The sequence below is a fragment of the Chiloscyllium plagiosum genome, chromosome 24 (genome assembly GCF_004010195.1).
Source record: "Chiloscyllium plagiosum isolate BGI_BamShark_2017 chromosome 24, ASM401019v2, whole genome shotgun sequence".
In the NCBI taxonomy this organism is placed as follows: Eukaryota; Metazoa; Chordata; class Chondrichthyes; order Orectolobiformes; family Hemiscylliidae; genus Chiloscyllium; species Chiloscyllium plagiosum.
In genome coordinates this window covers 21,138,117-21,164,959 of record NC_057733.1, presented here as the reverse complement: position 1 = coordinate 21,164,959, position 26,843 = coordinate 21,138,117, and the positions used below count along the sequence as shown (strand labels likewise).

Sequence of the window (26,843 nt, the reverse complement as noted above, 5' to 3'; positions counted from 1 at the left end):
GAAAGATGTTGTGAAACTTGAAAGGGTTCAGAAAAGATTTACAAGGATGTTGCCAGGGTTGGAGGATTTGAGCTACGGGGAGAGGCTGAACAGTCTGGGGCTGTTTTCCCTGGAGCATCGGAGGCTGAGGGGTGACCTTATAGAGGTTTACAAAATTATGAGGGGCATGGACAGGATGGGGTTGGGGAGTCCAGAACTAGAGGGCATAGGTTTAGGGTGAGAGGGGAAAGATATAAAAGAGACCTACGGGGCAACTTTTTCACGCAGAAGGTGGTACGTGTATGGAATGATCTGCCAAAGGATGTGGTGGAGGCTGGTACAATTGCAACATTTAAGAGGCATTTGGATGGGTATATGAATAGGAAGGGTTTGGAGGGATATGGGCCAGGTGCTGGCAGGTGGGACTAGATGGGGTTGGGATATCTGGTCGGCATGGACAGGTTAGACTAAAGGGTCTGTTTCCGTGCTGTACATCTCTATGACTCTATGACTCTAAATCTTACAATTTGTTAATAAATTATTTCTGGCAATGGGGAAACCAAATGTTTTGTAAAACATCGCCATCCTCAGCTTTTTATAGAGAACAAACAAGTTCAATTGAAACAAATAGAAGCTGAACCAATACTTGAGTAATTATTTCCATGGAATGAATATTTATATCAGAGCAGTTAGATAATGTGATATATTGGATTGTGTGTTTATGGGATAGGTGACTTTACAAGACTGTTACATCATCAATTGATATCTATAATTTACTTTCTGTGAGAGGAAATTAAAAACATAAAAAACATCATTGGTATTGGCTTGAAAATAAATAACTTCACGTTACATTATGTGTTCCACTGCAGGTTACTATGAAAACTTGTTCCAGAAACTCCAGCGCTCTCATCAAGGAGAAGGAATCACAGGTCTCCTATTGCTATATTCTAGCCATATTATTCATGTGATAGAGGTAAGATTAACAACCTTTGAGATTTAATAAAATGGGAAAATGAAAGAGCCTTCCATATTGAAAGCTTGAGCAAGAATAAAGCGCAACAATTTTTTGAAGAATGGTAGAGGGTAATTTAATGTGGAGAAACCTTTGGGATAAACAAAATGAAATAACATAAAGATGAAAGGAAGTGCTCTCACAACACTTAGCACTCCTTTCATTCATTTACAACAAAATGTCACTTCATGTGTGTGGAGGACAGAACGGAGCATAGTCAAAGCTCTAGGTTAGCCATGTTATGATACCTGAAAAACATATTTGCTGTTTGAATCCAGATAAGCTTAATAACACTTTAAAAAATACAATATCTATGAATAAATTAAATTGATTGCATTGGTAACTGAAATTAATTCAAAACTCAGAATTCTAATAAAAAGCCAATACATTAATTTGTAAAAAAAAATCTAAAGCTGACATCTTATGAAAATGGAAAAGCATAAATTGTTGATTGTTGACCATGTTAAAATGGGTACAAGGTTGGCATGTATTTGAAATTGCAAAGTAAATGCACAGTGGAGTAGCAAGGAATATAAATGAGTAAAGGACAAAGTAAACAGATTAATGGGAATGTTTATGAATATGTTTCATGTCAATAGTAGATAACAAAGCGAAAATACATTGCTTCCCACAGTTCTAGGAAGTATTTGCTAGGGAGCAAAGCACACAATTCCAAAATGATAAAAACAGATCTAAAAAGATAAAAGATAAAACAGCATTGGATAGAAGCAGTCTGTGCCTGAAATAGAATAATACTTCCCTTCCAGCATGAACCAAAACAAAAAATCAACTTGTGCCTTTCTCTAATTTTATTTTGTCTTAATGGAGCTCCTACACAGCTGCAAACATTGTCATCAATTGCTGTCCTGGTCAGTTATTGGCCTCTTTGCCTGCTATGAATTCTAGCTTGCTCCAAAGATGTGTTCTTGACTCTGTTCAGATATTCTGTGGCCTACTTGTCTGATTTTTATGGAATTGTCCCACTCTGTCCTTTATCTGCTTTTCTGATTGTATAACCCGATATAGGAGTAATATACCGCTTAATTACTTGGACCGGATAACCATGGAGGGTGGACCTATTAATGTAAAGGTGGACTGTGTTCATATTAGATAGGGTGAAATTTGGTTTGAAACATTAAACCACGGGCTGAATTTTATGCTTTTCAGGGAGGCAGACCAGAAACTGAGAGTTGCACTCCTTCAACTCCTTCAACTCCTTCAACTCCTTCAACTGTGGGCGGCACGGTGGCACAGTGGTTAGCACTGCTGCCTCACAGCGCCGGAGACCCGGGTTCAATTCCCGCCTCAGGCGACTGACTGTGTGGAGTTTGCACATTCTCCCCGTGTCTGCGTGGGTTTCCTCCGGGTGCTCCGGTTTCCTCCCACAGTCCAAAGATGTGCAGGCCAGGTGAATTGGCCATGCTAAATTGCCCGTAGTGTTAGGTAAGGGGTAAATGTAGGGGTATAGGTGGGTTGCGCTTCGGCGGGTCGGTGTGGACATGTTGGGCCGAAGGGCCTGTTTCCACACTGTAATGTAATCTAAAAAATCTAATCTAAAAAAAAACTCTGCTGTCTCTGTGCATCCAATCCAACGTCAGATGACTCATTACAGGCTATCCATGAGAAGGAGGCCAGTCATAGGTGCAAATGAAGTTTCTTTTCAACCACAAAGCCTTCTGACCTTCCCGTCATTATCAGGGCCAATTTCTCTTGCCAGTTTTTAGATTCCTGATATTGTCACACAACTCAACAAATTGATAGGAGATTCAAAAAGTGGTAATGATTGTTTATTTTCATGCGTACACGTTGAGTGTTATTCTTATCAGCATAAACCAACTCTGCAGGTTTACAGATCCTTCCCTGAACTTTAAACATAACACCACAATGTTAAGTATTGTACTTCCCATGGCACAATGTTCGGGGTTTGATGTAACATACTGTTTTCCCACATGGATGTTTTCTGCATTTCACCCAAGGCTGACACTATCCTTGCTAATAGCGAGACTCCTGCATTCCTTTCCTACCTTTGTACATCTATTGTCCTCATTTGCTTTCACTATTATTGACAATTCCTGACTTAAGATTTTCACTGACTACAGCTGATTCAATCCTTCAACAAAATAGTCAGTTCTTGTGATTTTGAGTTAACATAAAAATGATATTGTGATTTTTTTTTGTTTCGGCTATATTCATAGTGTACAATGAATTATACCCTGGTGTGAATTCATAACTACTGAGTTCTGAGAGGTAATGCTGTAGACTGGGACAACATGCAGCTATGGGGTAATGTGCAGTCATGACTAAAACTGTAAAGGTCCCCTACGTTCAGAATCAGACCCTATTATTCATTGAAATTGCATAAAAGATGAAAATGTTTTTTTTTAAGAAACTGACACCTTAACTGGCAGGAATCTCCTGGCACTTTCAACCTTGGTCTCAGAGGCAGATCTTTTCTGCTGCCTTGGTGCCACCTTGGTCAAACTGGAGTGAAGGACACTTTTTACGTCCACACCTGAAAAGTGCAGTAGGCAATGGAAAATTTTGAGCGATTCTTAACAAGATAATGGGTTATTAGGTAAAGATTTCAAAATATTGGATGGGTGTATTAACAGAGATTAGTAGGTTGTGGGTCAATCTGATATCATTATGTCACGATTTTCATGAGTGGGGGAAGTGTAACATATCTGATTCAGGAATGTAAATTCCAGCCCATTGCAAAGTGAAGCACTCTAAACATATGATCATAGTCACATAGTTCAATTTGTGTAATAATATGAAAAGTGCTCTCTCAATTCAAAACCCCCTCTGCTCCATCAAAGAAACGTGTTCCCACCTCTCCATGACACAAGAGCACATCTTTGACCCTGACTTGGCTTTTCCATTTCTAACATGAGCCAGCCACTTTGTACTGAGTGAGATGTAATCAATACTTGGTCAATCATTCTTTCGATTGTATTTTGTTATGCTTGGCTGACCAGTCATTGTACAACACGGCAAAAAGTGAGTTACAGTGGATAAATTACTTCATAAAGTTGTGCTTGGAAAGATATCATCATAGAAATGAGTCCAGAGTAGATGAATACTTTTAAACAAAGTCTGCTTTAAGCTAACTCACGTTTGAAGGGTCAAAATGTTGGTGTCTATTAATGAACCCCACAACAATGTAGCTGAATGTATTTAATATATTGTACAGTGCAATTATTTTAACACTGTGACTGACTGTTTACACACAACAGAAGTTGTATGGGATGCTTGCTTTGGGTTATCCTGATAACAAAGGTTTTATGTGGATTCTGGATTAGTTGTGCTGGAAGAGCACAGCAGTTCAGGCAGCATCCAAGGAGCTTTGAAATTGATGTTTCGGGCAAAAGCCCTTCATCAGGAATAAATGAAGGGCTTTTGCCTGAAACGTCGATTTCAAACATCCTTGAATGCTGCCTGAACTGTTGTGCTCTTCCAGCACCACTAATCCAGAATCTGGTTTCCAGCATCTGCAGTCATTGTTTTTACCTAAAGGTTTTATGTGGTCAAACTATAAAAAATTCATTTCTACTTACCTATACATTTTGCCAAAATCAACTGGTATACATGTTTTTTAAAAATTGGTCAGCATTTTTCCTACATCTCATTAGGATTGACTGCTCATTGTAAAGTCTCCTGATTTCTTTTACAGTTACCTGCCCTATAACTCAGTGTTATCATGAAATTTGACTATTCATCTTTTTATCTCCTTATCCAAATTATTATGTATGTAGAGAATAAAAGAAATCTTAGACCAGATCCCTGGTACACCTCAACTTGACAATCAGATAAGCATTCATTTGCTCTTAATTAATGCGTTCTATGCTTTTATATATCTCTAATCCAGGACATTTTTAACATTTGTACACACTAAGTGTGAGTATAATATATTGCACTTTTAACATTTTTACATGCTAAGTATGTGATTGGATGCTGTTAATACTGAAATATTTAAGCTGGATAAATGGAATGGGGAACATAAAGATGTGGAAGATACTTAAAAGCTGAGTTAGGAACATCCATAAAGGATCAATGCAAACAGAACATCGAATACAGATGATGAAGAAACTCCATCACACATTGGTTAAGCACAAATTGGAGCATCGAGTGTTGTCCTAGAGTATGTGACAGGCAGAGGGGTATTGGAAACCTGGAAATGGTGTAACATATGCTCATAAGCATGTTACCAACAATGAAATAATGCAGTTGAAAAAGGCGATCTGCTTTAAGTGCAATTCAGGCTACAAATTGCACTAACATTTCTGCTGGCTTTCAAAAGTAATTTTCCATGCCAAATTTCTGCTCAAACATAATTCCATATTGGATTTCCTGTTGTCAGAGTTGGAGGATTTTAGCTAGAGGGAGAGGCTGAATAGGTTGGGGCTATTTACCTTGCAGGATTGGAGGCTGAGGGGTGACATTACAGAGGTTTATAAAATAAAGAAGGGCATCGATAGGGTGAAAAGCAAAGGTCCTTTCCCCAGGGAATTATGGGGCAACTTTTTCAGGCAGGGGATGATGTGTGTATGTTATAAGCTGCCAGAGGAGGTGGTGAAATTACAACATTTAATAGACATCTGGATGGATACATGAATAGGAAAGGTTTAAGAGGGATATGGGCCAAATGCTGGCAAATGGAACTAGATTAACTTAGGGTATCTGGTCAGCATGGATGCGTTGGACGAGTTGGAAAGGGTCTGTTTGCATATTGTACAACTCCATGAATCTACATATCACCAAAACATAAAATCTGTGGTGAATCTTAGCAATTGTTTAGCATTTTAGAAAATACTTTTAAAAAGCCAAATGTTTTAACAAAATTTTCATAACGATGATTGGTAACGTGATGACACTGGTAATTCTGAAAGATATAGTTGTACAGTATATGGGCTTCTCAGAAGAAATTATGATTTTTAGCCATGTGACCAGTCTCCAGCTGTGATTAGAGTCATAGAGTCATAGAGATGTACAGAATGGAAACAGACCCTTCGGTCCAACCCGTCCATGCCGACCAGATATCCCAACCCAATCTAGTCCCACCTGCCAGCACCCGGCCCATAGCCCTCCAAACCCTTCCTATTCATATACCCATCCAAAAGCCTCTTAAATGTTGCAATTGTAGCAGCCTCCACCACTTCATCTGGCAGCTCAATCCATACACGTACCACCCTGTGTGTGAAAAAGCTGCCCCTTAGGTCTCTTTTATATCTTTCCCCTTATCCCAACAGTGGCCTAATCAATGTCCTGTACAGCCGCAACATGACCTCCCAACTCCTGTAGTCAATAATCTGACCAATAAAGGAAAGAATACCAAACACCTTCTTCACTATCCTATTTACCTGCAACTCCACTTTCAAGGAGCTATGAACCTGCACTCCAAGGTTTCTTTGTTCAGCAACATTCCCTAGGACATTACCATTAACGGTATAAGTTCTGCTAAGATTTGCTTTCCCAAAATGCAGCAACTCGCATTTATCTGAATTAAACTCCATCTGCCACTTCTCAGCTCATTGGCCCAGCTGTAATCTGTCCGCTTTGCTGTCCACTACACCTCCAATTTTGGTGTCATCTGCAAACTTACTAACTGCACCTCTTATGCTCACATCCAAATCATTTATGTAAATGACAAAAAGTAGAGGACCCAGCACCGATCCTTGAGGTACTCCACTGGTCACAGGCCTCCAGTCTGAAATACAACCCTCCACCACCACCTTTGAGCCCGTTCTGTATCCAAATAGCTAGTTCTCCCTGTATTTCATGAGATCTAACCTTGCTAATCAGTCTCCCATGGGGAACTTTGTCTACTGCCTTACTGAAGTCCATATGGATCACATCTACTGCTCTGCCCTCATCAATCCTCTTTGTTACTTCTTCAAAAAATTCATTTGTTGTGTGTCAGAATGATGCCAAGTTACAGTTGCATTTATTCAACACCAACTGGTCTAGACATGAGTTGAGGTACTCATATTGGATGAATTTCACTGTTTGCTGATGACAACCAGTTGAACCAGGTATCATCACCCAAGGAAAGCTAGCCTTTTTTTCCCCAAAGCAGGTATAGGCATTCTTGATGTAATTTGGTTGACAAAGAAACATCTGCAGAACATGCCTTCATGAAAACAAAATCAGTGCGCTTGAAAGCAATATCTATTTCATTGATCATTTTCTTTTACCCACAGTCTTCCAGTGATGTGTTATATTCAGTGATCGGGGATCTAAAAGATATGCAGCAACAACAAGAAAGGTAAAGCTACAATGGCAATAATTCAGATGTTTAATGTGTGAGGCATATCTCTCCTTCCCCTTCTCTCACCACCCTCCTGCCTGCTCTCCTTCCCCAGCACCTTCCAATGCAACATTTCGTGTTTCCATTCCATTAGAGTCTCAAACATGTTTTCCAGCTGATTCAGTAAAGTGTTAGCCTAGTATACTGAATTATCTACTAATCTTTTCCAGACTGAAATACCAAGGTAGACTAGATGACTGTTACACTGAGCACCTCTGTCGTCTCCACAGCTACAGTTCCAAGATACCTGTAACTTGCCATTTCAATTCCTCATACCGCACTCATGCTGAGCCCTATTTCTATAGTCTTACGCACTTTTCTAGATATCCTGAAAGCGAGCTTGAAGAACAACACCCTAAGTTTCTACTGAATACTTTGTAGCCTTTTGCCTTCTTTGCTATTGTTCTGATGGTAACTCACAGTTTCTCTTCAGCAGGAAGTGCTGGCATGATTGGGATGTATGGGCTAGCTAAGGGGGCAGGTAGGATGGATTCACATTAACTTTGTCAAGCAGCAGGTAGTTGAGATCTGAAATGCCAGAGAATGTAGTGGAAGCAAGTTCAATCGAGGCATTCCAGAAGCAATTTATCATTATAGAGAAAGGAAGGATTCACACGATTAAAGGGAGAAAGCATCTACTCCTATTGTATTAACCATGTCCTCATTTACATAATTTTGAATCCTGAAAATTGCTTTGTTTTCTCTAATTTGTACCTCCTTTGGTCTAATGTTGATTAATATACTTTCTGTCATTTCCTGTAATTTACTCAAGTAAGTTGTTGGAGGAATCCTGAGGGACAGGATGTACATGTATTTGGAAAAGCAAGGACTGATTAGGGATAGTCAACATGGCTCTGTGTGTGGGAAATCATGTCTCACAAACTTGATTGAGATTTTTGAAGACCTAACAAAGGGGACTGATGAGGGCAGAGCAGTGGATGTGATCTATATGGACTTCAGTAAGGCATTCGACAAGGTTCCCCATGAGAGACTGATTAGCAAGGTTAGATCTCATGGAATACAGGGAGAACTAGCCAGTTGGATACAGAACTGGCTCAAAGGTAGAAGACAGAGAGTGGTGGTAGAGGATTGTTTTTCTGACTGGAGGCCTGTGGCCAGTGGAGTGCCACAAGGATTGGTGCTGGATCTAATACTTTTCGTCATTTATATAAATGATTTGGATGTGAGCAAAAGAGGTATACTTAGTAAGTTTGCAGATGACACCAAAGACAGTGAAGAAGGTTACCTTGGATTATAATGGGATCTTGATCAGATGAGCCAATGGGCTGAGAAGTGGCAGATGGAGTTTAATTTGCATAAATGCAAGGTGCTGCATTTTGGGAAAGCAAATCTTAGCAGGACTTATACACTTAATGGTAATGTCCTAGGGAGCGTTGCTGAACAAAGAGACCTTGGAGTGCAGGTTCATAGCTCCTTGAAAGTGGAGTCGCAGGTAGATAGGATAGTGAAGGCAGCATTTGGTATGCTTTTCTTTATTGGTCAGAGTATTGAGAACAGGAGTTGGGAGGTCATGTTGCGACTGTGCAGGACATTGGTTAGGGCACTTTTGGAGTATTGCGTGCAATTCTGGTTTCCTTCCTATTGGAAGGTTGTTGTGAAACTTGAAAGGGTTGAGATTGTGTTGCTGGAAAAGCACAGCAGGTCAGGCAGCATCCGAGGAGCAGGAAAATTGATGTTTCGGGCCAGAGCCCTTCGTCAGAAATGAGGTTGGGAGCCTCGGACGTGGAGAGTTAGATGGGAGGGGGGTGGTGCTGAGGAGAAGGTAGCTGAGAGTGCAATAGGTGGATGGAGGTGGGGGTAAAGGTGATAGGTCAGGGAGCAGGGTGGAGCAGATAGGTGAGAAGGAAGATTGACAGGTGGGACAGGTCGTGAGGACAGTGCTGAGCTGGAAGGTTGGAACTGGGGTCAGATTCGGGGAAGGGGAAATGAGGAAACTGAAGTCCTCATTGATACTCTGGGGTTGAAGAGTTCCAAGGTGGAAGATGAGGCGTTCTTCCTCCAGTCGTCAGGTGGTGAGAGAGTGGCGATGGAGGAGGCCCACGACCTGCATGTCCTCTGCAGAGTGGGAGGGGGAGTTGAAATATTCAGCTATGGGGTGTGGGGTTGGTTGGTGTGGGTGTCTCACCTCCATCCACCTATTGCACTCTCAGCTACTTTCTCCCCAGCATCACCACCCCCCAGCCTCCCATTTATCTCTCCAAGGATTCCAGCCTCATTCCTGATTAAGGGTTCTGGCCCGAAACATCGATTTTCCTGCTCCTCGGATGCTGCCTGACCTGCTGTGCTTTTCCAGCAACACATTCTCAACTATGATCTCCAGCATCTGCTGACCTCACTGTCTCCTCCCTGAAACTTGAAAGGGTTCGAAAAAGATTTACAAAGATGTTGCCAGAATTGGAAGATTTGAGCTATAGAGAGAGGTTGAATAGGCTAGAACTGTTTTTCCTGGAGCGTCGGAGGCTGGGGGGTGATCTTATAGAGGTTTATAAAATCATGAGGGGCATGGATAGGATAAAGAAAGTCTCTTCCCTGGGGTGAGGGAGTCCAGAAATAGAGGGCATAGACTTAGTGTGAGAGGGGAAAGATATAAAAGAGAACTAAGGGGCAACGTTTTCACACAGAGGGTGGTATGTGTATGGAATGAGCTGCCAGAGGAAGTTGTACGATCGCACCATTTAAACGGCATCTGGATGGGTATATGAATAGGAAGGGTTTGGAGGGATATGGGCCGGGTGCTGGCAGGGACTAGATTGAGTTGGGATATCTGGTTGGCATGGATGAGTCAGACCAAAGGATCTGTTTCTGTGCTGTACATCTCTGTGACGCTATGTCTCTATTTGCATATTATTCTGTTTCTTTTCTGTGTCAATGTGAGATTTTGCCCTCCTTCTTGTTACAGTGAAGGCAGCCAGTAGCAGGAGCACTGCAGCTAATCTTTGACATCGTCTCAGGTTTACTTAGGCAGTTATCAACATTAGCAAACACTCCTACCTCAAACATGCCACCAGTTTCAATCAGTGGTTCTTTATACTGTTTTGAAAACAAACCACATTATAAGGTGACAGCCCATTAAAGTGAGATTGTAACAAAAAGATGTGAAAAATGGAACTTAACAAATAGAAGTGTCACTGTAGGAGGTAAATTAGATTAGATTCCCTACAGTGTGAAAACAGGCCCTTCAGTCCAACAAGTCCACACCGATCCTCTGAAGAGCAACACACCCAGACCCATCTCCCTCTGACTAATGCACCTAACACTATGGGCAATTTAGCATGGTCAATCCACATGACCTGCACATCTTTGGACTGTGGGAGGAAACCCAAGCAGACACAGGGAGAATGTGCAAACTCCACACAGACAGTCACCCAAGGCTGGAATCAAACCTGAGTCCTGTTGCTGTGAGGTGGAAGTGCTAACCACTGAGCCACCGTGCCGCCATCTAATGTAATCTATCCCCTGTGGTGTCCTCCAATTATAGACAACTCAATGTGGGCCAGTAGACACTACTCACTCCCTCTCCAGGACCACCTAGGTACAGACACAGTCTCAGCTGGAAGCAAACAGTAGGGTCTAATGACCTCCTCTATAAACCTGCTGCTTGGACCTGTGAATGGCCACCTAGTATCACCTTAAAGATATGGTTAATCACCTGGTCAGATGTGCATGAAACACTTCTGCAACAGGTGGGACTTGAACCAAAATCTCCTGGCTCAGAGGTAGGGTCACTGTCAATGTGCCACAAGAACACTATAATATCTCCTTGTAGGTGTCTTTCCATCAACCTGTTCATAGACATTATCGTGCACCTCTGGAGCAGGTGGAACATGAACCCCTGACTCCTGGCCCAAAGGCTACCACAGCAAAAGAGCACGATAATATCTTCCCATACTCTTTTGAAAAAGAACATTTGAATTGAACTACTTAAACCAATTTTTAAAAGGTAGCTGATCCTTACAGGACAGTGTAACAAAAATCAAACCTTCAAAGCAACACTAAAATGTGCGGACATAATGCTGTCACACTACCCACTGGTTGCAGAAACCTTGAGAGTGCCAGTGGGCACCACATGCTGCCTCGCCAGGGACATCAGGTGGCTTGACTGAACCACAGGACAGAGGCTGGCAGTTGGATCTAAAGACAGCTATCTCCCACTGTCAAGTCCGGTTGATAGCCACCTAAGTATCATGATAAAAATCAACTACTTAAAGCAAATTTAAACTGAAATTAAAATGTGGTCTAATGGATTCTGGCCCCTACGGAACGCGCGATGCAAGGCCTCAAGTGTGCCAGTGGGCAATGTGCACTCCCTCACCCAGGGGCATCCAGGTGCAGATGTAACCATGGAGAAGAGGCTGGATCAGTTGATGGCCATGTACTGGTAAACGTCATCTGGTGAAACTCAGGAGCCCCGCTCTGACATAGCCAGCTCTACCACATTTTCTGGAAAGGACTTCAGGTGGGCTGAGAAGGTGCATGACTTGCTGGCCCCTGCTTTCCCTGAGCCTTCCTATTGGCCGGCTGAGTTTTTCATTTTAGCTTGGCTCTTCAGTTAGCCTTCCACACAGTCAACCCCAAACCTGTCACCACTGTCACCGCTGTCCTGCTGCTATTAACTCCAGCTTCTCAACTTGCTCGCAGACGTCCTAGCAGCGGAAACACAGATATGCAGGGGGTCATTTTCCAGTTAGCAGGTCACTTTTCAGAACTGAGTCAGCAGCCATATTCAGAGATTGTTGATACCATCAGAATTCATGTGTGCAGATCTATTAATGTCTATGAAAAGAGAATAATCCAAAATTACGGGAATTTGGAATAATACGTACAGTTGGAAAATATACCAGAGATGTATTTATGTCAATTGGACTTCATGGCTGGATTTTTTTTGCAGGGAAGAGTAGCTGATTTTGGGTGCATATGGGCATTTAAATCTCTTAAAGGTGACATTGGGTTGGGATGTTGACGTCATTCCACACTCTGCAAGGTTTCCAAGGGTGTGTCTGGAGCTGTGTGGGAACCCCTGTGCAGCTGGTGGATAAGGCTTTTAAAAAACACAAGCAGCTCATTAAACTCCATTTTAGTGACAAATTCTGGATTTAACAGCCAGAGCAATGTGTTTCCCAGGTGTTAGCAACTCCCTGGAGTCACTGAGGTAAGTGCACAGTAGGAATGGAACTGTCAGGCCTCTGGGCATGGGATCAATGAAGGTGAAGAAGCTGCAGTCAGGGTAGGTGAGAAGCAGCTGCTGACTCCTTGCAAGTGATCTTTAACCTTGTCCAACACTTTACTCACCTTCAGCTCCTGCCAAGTTTAATCACAGCATGGGGGCAACTGAAGCAGCTGCAGCTTCCACCCCTGAAGGAGGGCATAGGAGAGAAGAAACAGCTCCAGCACACAGTGGCAGTACAAACAACACCAGTAGCAGCATCAGCTTCCTGCTCCTCAGCCACACTCACAGGGCATCCAGCATCAAGAAGGTGCCATCATACAGACAACAGGTGGACAGTCTTGCCATGTCCAAGCACCAGTCCATCAGGATGCTCAGGTTCTCCTTGCTGGTCACTACCTGTATCTGCACTCTCCTGGAGCATGACCTTTTTCCTGCTGAACCAGGTTGGTTTGCATTGCCAGTGGGCACAAAGGGCACCTGACACTGGAGGAGTACCATCTCCCCCACCCCCACCATCTCCTCTCCTCTTGGTTGCATCCTCTCTATCACTGAAAGTAGAGAAAGGAAAGCATTGCAAGTGAGTAATGATTATTGTGGATGGTTGGGAAAGTTACTATTTTTTGAGAGTGATTGTAAGGCACGGATGCAAAGGGCAAGTTCCTCGTCCAAACTCATTGACTATTATCTCTGGGGATTTCTTTGCAGATTCTTCCAATACCTTTATTTTGCCACACGTTTGTAAAACAGATTAGTTTGCATCTTTGTTTCTTTTGCACACACACTTCCATCTGAATGCAATAATGGAGGGGGTGAATTCTCTGATGGTCTTCCTATTTCATTTGCTGTAACTTAATGTATGCTATTTTTCTGGAATTTTCACCACAATCAAGAAATGCCCTTGGAAATTTAACCCCTGAGTGTGAAAAAAATTGCTTGGGCTAATCTTTGTTCCTGAACTGAACGGTGTAGGGAACAGTATGGGTAGAGAGCTGATCATGATGTTCAAAGGATGTTCATTGTGCATGAATCAATGCAAAGGTTTATGGGAGTTTTCCATCAGTCGTAGTTTCCCACAGGTTTCAATAAATTTTACAGGTGCCCTCAGTTTGGATTCTAAGCGGAAGTGGGAAAAAAGAACACGTTCAATTTGATTCCAGAAACAATGTAGAATTTTCCTGCTGCTCAGTTCAAAATAACCCAAGAGGGGCTTGTAAAGTTCCAAATGTGGTTTGTTTAATGATAGTCGTGCTACCAGTGTTATCCATAAGGCAGTTATGCTGTGCATGTAGCATACAAATGGAGCAGTTTATGAAGTAGCAGGTGGGAGGAATTTGCATATGAACACACTTGACTGAATGCTGAAGAATTTGGCAAAAGTCAATCTCAAAGCAAATCTGACAGCATACATATATTCAGAAGGATATTTTTTAAGGAGATTAAAACATTAAGGAAGCACATAATTTGAGAACTCCTTAGGTGGCAGTTTATAATGTTTCTGTGCTGATTGTTATCACCTATTTAATCAAGTCAACAATGCTGCTTATTCCCAAGGATTGGTTCAAATTGCTCACTGTGACTGATAAGTAACTAAGATGATGCTGCCTTTATGCTGTTTGTCCAGGATTTCAGTAAAGGCATGGGTGGACAATGGGAATGGGAGAGGAAGAGGGACAACCTCTGTGCAAACCGAGAGGTGTTGAATTTTAAAATATTTGTCTAGTTCCAAATTGCTGAGCGATGGCTAAAATTCCAGAACTTCCTGTTGTACTTTTTTTCAGAGCTTTACTTTTGGAACCCAAAATTCTGTTGATATCTCATAACATTCCAAGCAGACTCTTCCAGCAATGGGAATATAATGTCCTGAATATCACTGCAAAACGTCTGGATGATACTTTACAGGGGGAACCAATTGAAAAGGTCATCAGTGAATGCCTAACTTTGCTTATTAAACTGGGAATACACATGCAAAAAACATATAAGGTAGCTAGTAGTTTTCTTAACAAAACTAATTTTTGTCTATTAAGATCCTGCTTCATTTAGCTCTCTTTTGATAACAATCTGTTTTCCTACCTCTTTTCTTTAATTTGCTGGAGTCTTGTAATATTCTCAGCCAAGAGGGACAGCATGTTATATGGTTTTGCTAATCCTGTACTTTTATCAGCTATCGTGGGGCTCAAGGAATCATTCTTGCACCTGTGTAGCATCACCTTTAGCTTCAAGACAGTATGCATGCACAGTACTGCAAACGTTCCATCTGGCATAGCATAGTAAAACTCTATTTATCATTTACCTATTCTGTTTAAGAAAATGAAATTAATTGACAATTTATACCATGCTACATTTTACTATACAATATAATAGTTAACACTATTCAAAGTTTGTGAGAAGATTTGTAGCTCGGGTGCTCATTGTTGTGGTTCTGTTCGTCGAGCTGGGAATTTGTGTTGCAGACGTTTCGTCCCCTGTCTAGGTGACATCCTCAGCGCTTGGGAGCCTCCTGTGAAGCGCTTCTGTGATGTTTCCTCCGGCATTTATAGTGGTGACACTATAGTGGTTAACACTATGTATTGATTTAGCAAAGGCAGTAAATAACCCTTATGCACTAGGTTGGTTTAGTAGTGATACTTTTAATTCTAAGTCAGGAAGTTGTGAGTTTAATCCCCACTGTAGGCTGACAGCTCAGTGCAGGATTGGGGAAATTCTTCCTTGTGGAAGGTGCCATGTTTGGATGAGAAGCCAAAATCCTACTCCATGGTTAGGTGGGTAAAGGATTCATGATTTGAAGAGCAGGAAGATGTGCCTCCTCATGTCCAATCCAACATTTATCCCTCAACCAATCCTATCAAGATCAAATTTACTGACCATTTGCCTCATTATTGCTTATAATATCTTGCTGCAAGTAAATTGTTTGTCTACATATTAATGGCTACACTTAAAAATGCAAGCAATTTGATACAAAGTTATTTGGTCATGAAAATGTGAATCATGTTATATAAATGCAAGCTTTGTTTTTAAATCTACTGAATGATTAAGAACACAACATACCTTCAGATCAAAGTGGATTCTAAGCATCAGCATTTAAAAAAAAGTCTTTATAAGACAAAATAGAAAATTAGGTTGCTCTGTTCCACTTGAAATGACTAAACACCAACTCCTTTGCAGGGAAAGATTCAATAGGACAAGCAGATGCAAACTTTGATGTAGAACAGCTAAGTCACAAAAATTAAAAACATAAACCTGTGGAATCTTCATCCAGGTTTTGCATTCACACACTGACATGAAGTTGCTGTATAGGAAGTGAGAAACAATGGGCCACTGTTTCGAAATGGTCTAATAAAAACAGGTCTGTCTCGTTAACTAGTAGGAACACAGACATTAGGTTCATTCAAAATGTGGTCTTTGACTAACAATAAACAAATCAGAAAGAGAAGGTTGCGCAACAGAATGAACAACTCAAACATAAACGTGGATTGTACAACTTAACTAAACTCACTTGGTGGGTACCCACAGGAGAAAGCAAATTGTTGTTTATATATCTCATTAAATATTACTCATTGACTTGTAGAGATAATAACGTTGGTAAATGTAGAGCCAACATTGCACCCAATCCCTTTAATCTGTTGACTGCTGGGATTGATTAAAATTGTCTCATTATATATGATATAGAAACAATTTTCCATCTGAAACTGTTGGTTTCCCACTTGGCGAATTAGATTAACTTTGGCTCCTATGCTTCCCAAATTAAAAACAACAGATAGATATATCGTAAATCACAAGAGTAGAAGTATATTTTAGATAATTATAATGAACAACTTGAAATTCAAGAGAATATGTGAGATAGTTGACAAGGAAAATGTAGATGAATTCAGTTTCGAAAATATTGGCAAGTTTTGCCAAGCATTTATTTATTAGATTAGATTACTTACAGTGTGGCAACAGGCCCTTCGGCCCAACAAGTCCACACTGACCCGCAACCCACCCAGACACATTCCCTTACATTTACCCCTTCACCTAACACTATGGGCAACTTAGCATGGCCAACTCACCTAAACTGCACATTTTTTTTTAGACTGTGGGAGGAAACCTATGCAAACATGGGGAGAATGTGCAAACTCCACACAGTCAGTCACCTGAGGCGGGAATTGAAGCTGAGTCTCTGGCACTGTGAGGCAGCAGTGCTAACCACTGTGCCACCATGCCACCCACTAATTGTCTCCATAATATCTCCAATTGTGATAATAGATGGATGTATCACACACAACTTCCCCTTTCCTCTTCATCTAAAATCTTCAGAGTTGCACAGAAACCTGTAGCTACAAACTCTTATGTATTTATTTCAACATTTTAATATAAAAGATGACACCAAGCCACAAAAAGAAATATTAGGTCAGATGACCAAACGTTTGGCCAAAGAGGTAAATCTTAAAGGAATGGCCTTAAAGGTGAAAATGACCTAGAGAGATAGAGAAGTTTAGGAAGGGAATTCCAGAACCTGGGGGCTAGGTAACTGAAGCCACAATGGACCGTGACATTTTTAAAAGACTCCTGATGAGCAAATCTCCAGGTCAAGGTGTAAGTTATTTTCCTACCTCTGTAAAGACCTTCAGAAATATTTACATATTAAAAAATCCTGCAAAAATTGGAGTCATTGTTGTCTAATGTAGATTATTAGCTGCAGACTCAATAAGTGATTAACTGCTTATCATTGGAAACCCTATAGTATGGAAGCAGGCCATTCGGCCCATCAGGTCCACACTGACCCTCTGAAGAGCATCCCACCCAGATTCACATTGCTAACCTATCCCTGTAAGCTGCTTTTCCCATGCCTAACTCACCTAGGCTTGCATGTGCCTGGGCACAATGGTAATTTAGCGTGGCCAATCCACCTAACCCGCACATTTTTGAATTGTTGAGGAAACTGGAGCACCCAGAGTAGACCCACACAAACACAGGAAGAATGTGCAAACTCCACATAGGGTGGAATTGAACCTGTTCTGCCCACAATGGCTCACTAAATTAATTTCATTGACATTGTGCAACTAAGTGTATATTTACAAAGCTGGATAACATGATGTAAGGTCAAATTTATATGATTAAATAAATACTTAGATATTAAAAGTTTGTTGCAATTTAATCAAGCACTACACAATTGCTTGTTAAGGCTAAACAAGTCAACAAACAAACCAAATTTTAGTGGAATTGAACCTCATAGTTTGAGTAGATTTTTTCTGTTTGATAATAAATTCAACCAGTTTAATGCCACATCATAATATGGGTGTTTGGAGATTGACATATAACTGTGTTCCTATTTTCCTAGGAATTCCCCAATAAGCCAATCAGTTCTGTGCTGGACAATGTGTCCGAATTGATTGTCCCCCAGGAGCTGATTCGACGTCTCCTGAAATCAAATGAACTTTTAACTCCTCACCAATTCTTGGACATTTACAATGCTCCCTTAAGTGTGATTATAGATTCAGGTAAGTCATGCTGAAAAATTGTAAATTAGCAAAACACTTTTGAAACTATTCATTCATCCAGTAAGAAAGGATTTTTATGTTATAATTTTTCACAGCATAATTTTTCAATTACACATGAAATGTTTTTCAATAGATCTCAATTAGATTTGAATAAAAGTGAATATATTTGGAGAAAGTGATCCAATGGCACTTTAACGATACCTTTTAACAAGTGAAACAACTCGTTATTCTAACGAACTAGTCATAAAACATTCCTGTTCTGACATCTTTCCAACTTATTTTTTTCCCTGGATCCTCTGTCACTCAGAATTCTACCAACTTGAAATTATCTGCTTCACCCAGTTCACTCTGAAAACTCACCTTGACTTACCACTTTAAGAACCGAGTTGCAGTGTAGATGCTGTTTGCATAAACTCAAGATAGACCTTTTATAACAGAGGTGTTAGACTCTTCCAATACTTGCAACTTGCAGCTTCCAATTTGATGTCAAGGCATCATTGTTATTGAAGTGCTTTGCTGAGTGGTATAGTTCTTAACTCCACTGTGTTCTCTGTTCTTCCAGCCTCATTCAGTATATTTGTTCTTAGGCTTATCCTTGGGATCCTTCCAAAGCAGTGTACTTCAAAGCTGCTGGTTTTCTTTTCTTGTATCCCAGTGTTCCCAGCTTCATATCCATTATTCATTACTGACCAGACATAACATTTGTGTACACAGACTCTTGTTCCAAGACTCAAACTTCAACTAACTTAATTTTGCAAAATTACTTTCAGTTTGCTAAAGTTGATTGATGTGGTCTGTCTTATTTCCATCGATTAATGTGATGGTCCATACTGGAATTTCCTCTTTCTTTGTCATTACCATAATGCTTAATTGTAGCTGAGTGTAAACCCACATTTTTTAAGGATTTAGATTAGATTACTTACAGTGGCCCTTCGGCCCAACAAGTCCACACCGACCCTCCGAAGAGCAACCCACCCAGACCCATTCCCCTACATTTACCCCTTCACCTAACACTACGGGTAATTTAGCATGGCCAATTCACCTAACCTGCACATCTTTAGACTATGGGAGGAAACCGGAGCACCCTGAGGAAACCCACGCAGACACGGGGAGAATGTGCAAACTCCACACAGACAGTCGCCTGAAGCAGGAATTGAACCCAGGTATCTGGAGCTGTGAGGCAGCAGTGCTAACCACTGAGCCACCGTGCCGCCCACTTTAGATACACATCAAAACCTCTTGCAGTTATTTATCAGCATAATCAAAGCTATTGTCTTCAGTTCTTGTAGTATCTATGAAGATCTGATGTGAAGTGTAATGTTTTCCTCACTGGCCTTCTTAGGCAAATACGGGGGAGGGGGGGGGTGTGTCATGATTGGAGTCTTTTCACCAAAACCATTCCAGTCTGGTTTCTGCTTTTTCAAATAAACTACTTTTGTATAGCTTTCCCCTCTGATGCCAACCAATTATCTTGCACTTTTTTAACCCAGAGGCTGGATATTTTAAAGGTTGTTTTTGGCATTAATTCAGAGTCTAGGCAATGTTGTAGGGACTTGGGTTCGAATCTTGCCTCAGCAGGTGGTGGAATTTGAATTCAATTAAAAATAAATCTGAAATTAAGAGTCTAATGATGACTATGAAATCACTTCCAGTAGTGGGAAAAATTTGGTTCACTAGTGTCCTTTCGGGAAGGAAACTGGTGTCCCTATCTAGCCTAGCCTTGCATGTGACACCAGACCCACAGCAATATGGTTGACTCTTAATTAGTCTCTGAGTAATTCAGAAGGGGTAATAAATGCTGGCCTATCAGTGAAGTCCACATCCTGTGAATGAATAATAGGAATTACAGTCTTCACACTTTCACCATCCAATAATAACAAGTGCCACGATTCGCTCCTTGTCTACAGTACCATCATACCTCGTAATCTAGAGTATAATCATTCTTAGTTTTCCATCAACTATTCATTACATCCTGGAGAAGTGATGCTTACACTGATACTCAGGTTCCCTCCATGGCATCCTCACTTTAAGATCTTCCCTGTAACACTGTCCATCTCTGGCTTTGCATTCTCTTCCTACCACAGAGTCCTTAATACATTCTCTACTCTTCTTTCCCATTCCCTGGATCTCCATTATCCAGAGGGAAAATCCAGTAAAGAAATCCAGTAATATTTGCAAACAAATGTACTGGTCATATTGGAGCACTGTTCTCAGTTATGCAAAACAAGTCACACCAGTATGTATCATTCACAAGTTTGATGGCTTTTCCCTTGAGCACCAATACTCTGAGATTCCTTTCCTCATCACTTCCACTTGCTCATTTCCCTCACTATTTTCATAAGCCTTGTAGGGACTAAGAGCTTCAACTGTGCTTCACTCCTTCCTCACCTCTTTTTCTACCTTTGCCACGCTTATTAGTTTTCTGATCGTTGCCCATCATCAAATAAATATATTTGTGGAAAAAGTGTTTCGAAGTTGTACCTCTGTCATCCAGTGGCTCCAGGACCAGGCTTTCAGTGGAACAGAGAATTTGTCAAACCACAGGAAGTAAACTTGTTCCCAGGCCCAACTCTCCCAGCCTGAGCTCAGCAGCTCTGGCCCTTAGACTCTATCCCAAGACCAGAGCATTTGTTTAATAATCAATCTGTGAAAGGGGGGAACTATTCAATTTTCATTAATTGGGGAAAAAAAAACTTGTCCTGTATCTAGTATTGAATTCGACAGCTCAACCTGTACATTCATTGGCAGCGAATCCAAAATACTTACCATTGTACTGTTCCGTACTTTTGTTTTATTACATGCTTGCTTCTTTGTATTGGTTAAAGGAAATGTTTTTGGAAGCACCAACATGACAACTGTTTAGAGTGTTCTCTGACAGAAGGTATGCTATGGCCATCCATCATTACCATACATACTGCCCATCCACACATTTAAAATGACTAGTGTTTTTGTATGCTTACTTCATTCAAACTATTATGCATTAATTTGCATGGGACATATTACATTATTAACTGCATGCTAGTCTTTACCTTATCTTAAATGCAGCATCAAGTAGATAGATCATTTCAGTGTGCTAACAAAGTGTCCACATTTATTTGTACTGACTGAGCTCTGTAAACCTCAGTAAGAGTATAAAACATTGCACTTGAAAGTTAAGTGTTGTGATATTTGTCTGCTAGAAATTCAAGAAACTCATGAAAGGGTTTGTTTTTGCATATTGGAACAACTTAGTCTATTAATGGGAATAATAGGCTTTTGCAAAAATACCAGTGAGAAAAATAACTAGAGTTAGCATTTTCGATTTATTCAGAGATTTACATCCAATCTAAATTAAGTATGTATTGTGTGTATTGGTAGGGTTGCACTAGGTTTCGACAAACACCCCATTCAGTTTTCCAGAAGCTGAAAACTGAGCTTAGCCACTCTGTCAAACATTTCAGTATTTCTACGACAACAGTCTCACGATGATGGAGTACTCCATAGTTTGGGAAGGAAAAAAAAACTGGGCAAAAGCCCCAACACTTGCAGCTGGTGTGCCTCCATCTGCAGAGAGACAACAGTATTGATGGCAGCCAAGGTATAATCAACAGCCCAGAATGTCCCAGCAGGAAGAGAGCAGAGCAAATGGAGGGCGACTAGGAAACAGGGATAATAGTGATTTGCTTTAAAGGTTTAATAGAAGATTCACAGTTGCCTACTTACCAGGCAGCTGCCACAAGCCAGAGGCCCTCATTTAGCACATTACAATACAAGAACTCTAATGTTTAGCTATAATAATGTGAGGACTCATTGAATGCTAGTGATTACAGAGTAGGAGAGAGTAGTCTTTATTCAATGCCTCGGGGTTTCCTTTCAGAATTAGCTCTTTATAATGGCTGTTTTCTTACAGAGCTGAGACCTTATTGTGAGACACAGCTGACAACATTTACTGATTGCAATTATTTATTCCCTTTCATTTTCAGCTGCCCCATATTTTCTGAGAATTTATTTCTCTCTGTCAAAAAGGGCATTTTGCCACAATTTTCTGCAGCATCCAATCAAAATACTGTCTTGTATAAAACTAATTCTAATCTAATGGAATTAATGCATTTGAGCAAAGAAACACATTTTGGCAGTGTTAGTATTTAAAGCCGGATTGGCATTCCATGGTGTGTGCATTTATATCAATATCAGCAAATTTGGGCTGGAGTCTTTTAAAATACATGATTATTATAAAAAGATTTGATAATTTAAATCATAAAACAATTGCACAAGAAATTATGTAGAAGGTTTTCTTTAAGATTCTTGATATAAGTAAGAGATATTATAGATCTCAGCATGAATGAAGTGAGTGTTCTACTGATTTAAAGTGCATTCCAGACACTGTTTGCTGTTTTGGAGCTGTTTCCTCAACTAAAGGCACACCATCTGCTGTCAACCTTCTTTCAATGTAACCTTATAAGTTGCAATCAACAGTGGCAGAGGCTAATTCACCTCCAGATTTCTCTTTCCTGCCAGGATGTGGCATACAGCCAGATGGCATTGGTTTTGTCTCTTTCGCTCCCCCTACCAAGTCTTGGAACGTGAGCAGTTGAGCACTACAATTATGTTTAGAAATGGGACTGAGCTGGGTGATGGTTAAATCTATATAGCCTTGGCAACACTATTGCTTCCTTTCCAATTATCAACATGGTTACATTTCTAAGAGCCAGTGGGGGTGTTCTTTAAGGTAAAGCTGGAGGAACCTATTTGCACCTCTAGAGGGGTACACCAATCAGCTATAACACAACAATGTCTATAGCCCAGTCTGTCTCATTCTCCAAACTGAAGGGAATCCTTTAGAAGTGTTTGCTGTGTTAGTTTTTGGATAGCCACTATGTCTGGTGCTCTACATATCAGATTCACTCAGTATCCAGTAGGATGAGGCAGGGTAGAAATTTATTTCCAGAATTAGCTGTACCATACATACATATGTGATATATTTTGTTTGATTTCTAATGTAAATATTCCCTTTTTCAGAACTTGTATGGCCCAAGCCGGAACGTTTACTGCCAGAGAGCAGGAAATGAAAGTTAAACATGTTTGGTTTGGATATATACTGCAGTTTCATCAGTGATGGATGTTGTGCAGTTTTGTTCAGAAAGTGCATGGATTGGCAAGAACTGTTAATGTAAGAAACTAGAACGTGGATCACACTCCTAAACAATAAATGAATGCTGTTGTCAATCCATTTTACAATTATGAAATATATTTGTTTTATGTTCAATAGATCACCAAGACCTCAAAAGGTCCAAAAAGATACTCTGGGAACGAAGTCTTCTTGTTACTATTTACAGTTTATTTGGAGTAACAGATTTAATTATCAAACTGATTCAGTCATTACTGTGAACAAAGTAATGTGCATCTAGCTTTAAATCTAGTTCAGGTAGACGGAATGACTTCTGGCTGTGAAAGCTCACAACGAACTGAATCCGGGTGATCTCGGCTATTGTTTTCTGTAAACTCTGAGGTTTGTGAGTACTCAGCGCCCTAGGATGCTCACAAGTTGTCCCATTTAGGATGCTGCACAATTGCGCCCAGGCCAACACAATATATGGCCCGAATCTTCCTATCTGAGCTGGAACCCATATTTCTGATCTAGAGCCAAGCTAAATATCACTCCCCTGTAACTTTGCAGGAGTTATCAGGTTTTGATTCAGAATCCATTGCAGTAGAAGCAGTTCAGCTAAACACACAGGCACAGCACTGGGGTAGCCCATTGTGGAAAGCATGCCTCCTTTCTTACAGTAGTAGATGTCATATTCCAATACGTAAAGCGCCTAAAGCTCCCAAAGCCACTTTGATACGCACTAAGAAAAGTTAAGTGGAGAAGTACCAGGAGGGTAGTCAGCATAGTCCTACTCTCTCATTAGAGAGAGACAACTGGTGGTGTTTTAACCTGAGGGTCATAATACCTCAAGCTTGAGAAGGCGAGCCCAGACAGTGTGGGGATTTGAACCCACAATGTTGACAACTCTCAACACTGCAAACCAGCTGTCCAGCCAACTAAGCTGAGGTGACAGGAGTGGATCAGTTTGGAGTCGATGTGTTGGGGTGTCAGGCAGTTGGGTCAGTTTTTTCAGATGGGCTCAGTGTGAGTGATCTGAGGTTCCAATGGTAGGTCCAGACATCGTTTTATGTGCTGAGGAGTTAGAGGTTATTTTAATCCTCTAACCTTTCCTGCTTAACTATGATGTTCGACCCCTCCAAATTCTCTGACTCTAGATCAGAGCTGGTGACTTTCCAGAATGTCCCAGATTCCAAGTCGTTGCCCATTTGAAGTATAAATCCCTGCAGAATGACCATGATTTGGGGCATGAGGGTCTCTGAAAGGTCTCTCACCACGCATCTCCCAGGGGATGTCAATCTTGGACTCTCGAGAGACAGGGAGATCTGGGCCGTAAAAGGTCACGCACATCCAAATGAACAGGCTGCAGGTTCAGTAAAAAAAAGGGGGGGACTTTGATCTCAGCCTGTGTCTTAATAAATCTGAGTTTCCTGTGTGAAACTGACCGAAGCGTTGCATGAATTTGGAGATCCCACCTTGAAATAGCACACAGACCTGGAAGTATGACTCGAAGGCACAACGTGAAAGTGAAGTTGAAAGAGATGGTCACAGGTTTTATGTTCAAACTTTTCTCCCTGCCAGAGAAACCATGGCAGCACGTTTCCAACAGAGTCCCTGGGCAAATGGTCATGCCATTTTCAGGGCAGAAAGCTGAATGGTGAGGGAGTAGATTCAGCTGAGCTTTTTACATGGAGAATGGCTTTACTGGTCCTTTACTGTGCTCCCTGGCTGACGGGGGGAGGAGGAGTCAGGTGCTGTGTCAAAGGAAAGGTTTCAGGTGACAAGGGCTCACCAGGACCTTTTGAAGGCACAGCAGCCACTGGAATGGGCTTCCCCTCCAACCCCTAGCTGCCCTCACCCGACCCCACCCTTACCCACACCCTCACCCAAACCAAGTCTCTTCCTCCTCCCTAGGCATCTTCTCATGGGATCTAGGGACAGCAATTTGGATGAAGAGGGCAACCTCTACAACCAAGCCATAGAGTCATACAACACAGATACAAATTTTTCTGCCCAACCCATCCGTGCCGACCAAGTTTTCCAAACTAAATTAGTCCCACTTGCCTGCATTTGGCCCATGACTAACTGAGGATGTGAGCAGCAGGTGTACGCTCCCTCTGACTTGGAGACAGTGTGTTAAGAGAATCCCGAACCTCAGAAGGCCATGGCAGATGAGTGGCACAATGTCTGTTGGTGCTGACTTCCCAGCATTCTCCTGAACAGCACACTGCAGGACAATGTGCAGCTTCACTCTTTCCCAATTCCCTCCAAACTTCTCAGACCTCCAGCTGAACAGCCCACGTTCACACTCACACTTTCACACCTGAACCTCACAGTCATAAACATACTGTCCAACTTCCAACTTCACATTCCCACCTATCCCTAGTAACCTTTGACTCCCTTGTTCGTTAAGAATCTATCTCCCTCTGCCTTGAAAGTATTCATTGACCCGCCTCCAATGTTTTCTAGAGCTGGGATTTAACAATTATTACAGTGCAGAAGGAGGCTGTTCAGCCCATCGTGTCTGTACTAGTTCTGAAGACTCTCAATCCCTTGGAAGGAAATATCCTCCTTCTCTGACTGAAATGGCCGACCTGTTCTGTTTAAACTGTGTCCCTTAAATCTAGTCTACCCCCACAAGGGGGATACACACTTTCACCATCTGTCTGTCAAACCGCCCCATGACCTGAAATGTTTTAATAAGACCCCAGCTCATTTAATAAACTCTAAAAGATACAGCCTTGGCCTATCCATTCTTTCCTCATGAGGTAACCCTTCTGTAACATTATTGTGATGCTAATGGCATGATTGAGCTCTGCACGGCTCAGAGAGAACTCCTCTAATGGAAGGCGTGCAAAAATGATGACGTAACTTGGATGGAGTATAGGCTCAAGCCATAAGGTCATAAAGTGAGGCAAGTGAGACTGGGGCTCACCCAAAACATGGCTTGTAAATCAAAATCAGAGTTGTTTGAATCTACACTGTACAAATTTTGGAGACAACTTTAAAAAAAAGCTGTATCAAATTGTGCATTTCACACCGTTACAACATCCCAATGAAGCTCAGTTATCCTTGTAGTGTCAGTGATTACAGAACCAGATCCATACACATCAAAGTCCTATAACCAGTAAAGTAACAAATAGTAGAATAATTTGTTTTAATGGTGTTGGAGAGGGACAAATGTTGACCACCTTTGCTTCAACTAACACAAGGGGAGAGCTGAGGGATCAGTGTAAAAACAGAGAACATAGGACAGTACATGACAGCCCTCAGGCCCACCATGTCTGTTCAAAACTAATCTGAACTGCCTGCACACTGTCTGTATCCCTTTATTCCCTGTCTTTTCATGTGTCTGTCTAAATGCCTCTTGTATTATCACTGAGTTAATTCCAAGATATCACAAAGAATGAGATTTGAGAAAGTGCAACAATTTACAAAAGTAATTAAAAGTAGACAAGCATTATGAAGATTGAATTGGTTCCTACCAAATGAATTAGCACCACAACATTGAATTAATGAAATTTTGCACTGTTTGCAGAACAAACAATACCACCACCTTGTGGCTAGTTTGGTTATAGCAGGCCAAACCAGGATACTCCACAGGATCACAAATTTGACAATGCAAAAGGAGGCCATTTGGCCCATTGTACTTGCACCTATCAATAAGCAGTATCTTGCATTTAATTAACACATCAGAGTTCTCCTTCATTTAAAAAAAAAGACCTGAGTCATTAATTGCTTAATTAGGAAGAAAGGTAAAGTTACCAGTGTTCCTTACTCGTGAGAAAGAGCTG

The 26,843-nt window shown here is 41.2% G+C and overlaps 1 protein-coding gene across 3 annotated transcripts in view; it reads left to right on the top strand.

The window, feature by feature from the left end:
* The window catches only part of LOC122562054 (testis-expressed protein 47), a 48,344-nt gene extending 25,169 nt beyond the window's left edge, over positions 1–23,175 (top strand). Inside the window, exons 3-8 of one of the 3 annotated variants that reach the window (XM_043714520.1) lie at positions 849–952; positions 7,192–7,256; positions 14,265–14,466; positions 17,804–17,963; positions 20,789–20,844; positions 22,962–23,175. In XM_043714520.1, the coding sequence (XP_043570455.1) occupies positions 849–952; positions 7,192–7,256; positions 14,265–14,466; positions 17,804–17,963; positions 20,789–20,826 (569 nt within the window). In that variant the 3' untranslated portion in view covers positions 20,827–20,844; positions 22,962–23,175. The remainder of the gene's footprint in view (positions 1–848; positions 953–7,191; positions 7,257–14,264; positions 14,467–17,803; positions 17,964–20,788; positions 20,845–22,961) is intronic. The other 2 variants (XM_043714519.1, XM_043714521.1) reach the window with 2 other exon arrangements.
* The last annotated feature ends 3,668 nt before the right edge of the window (positions 23,176–26,843 follow it).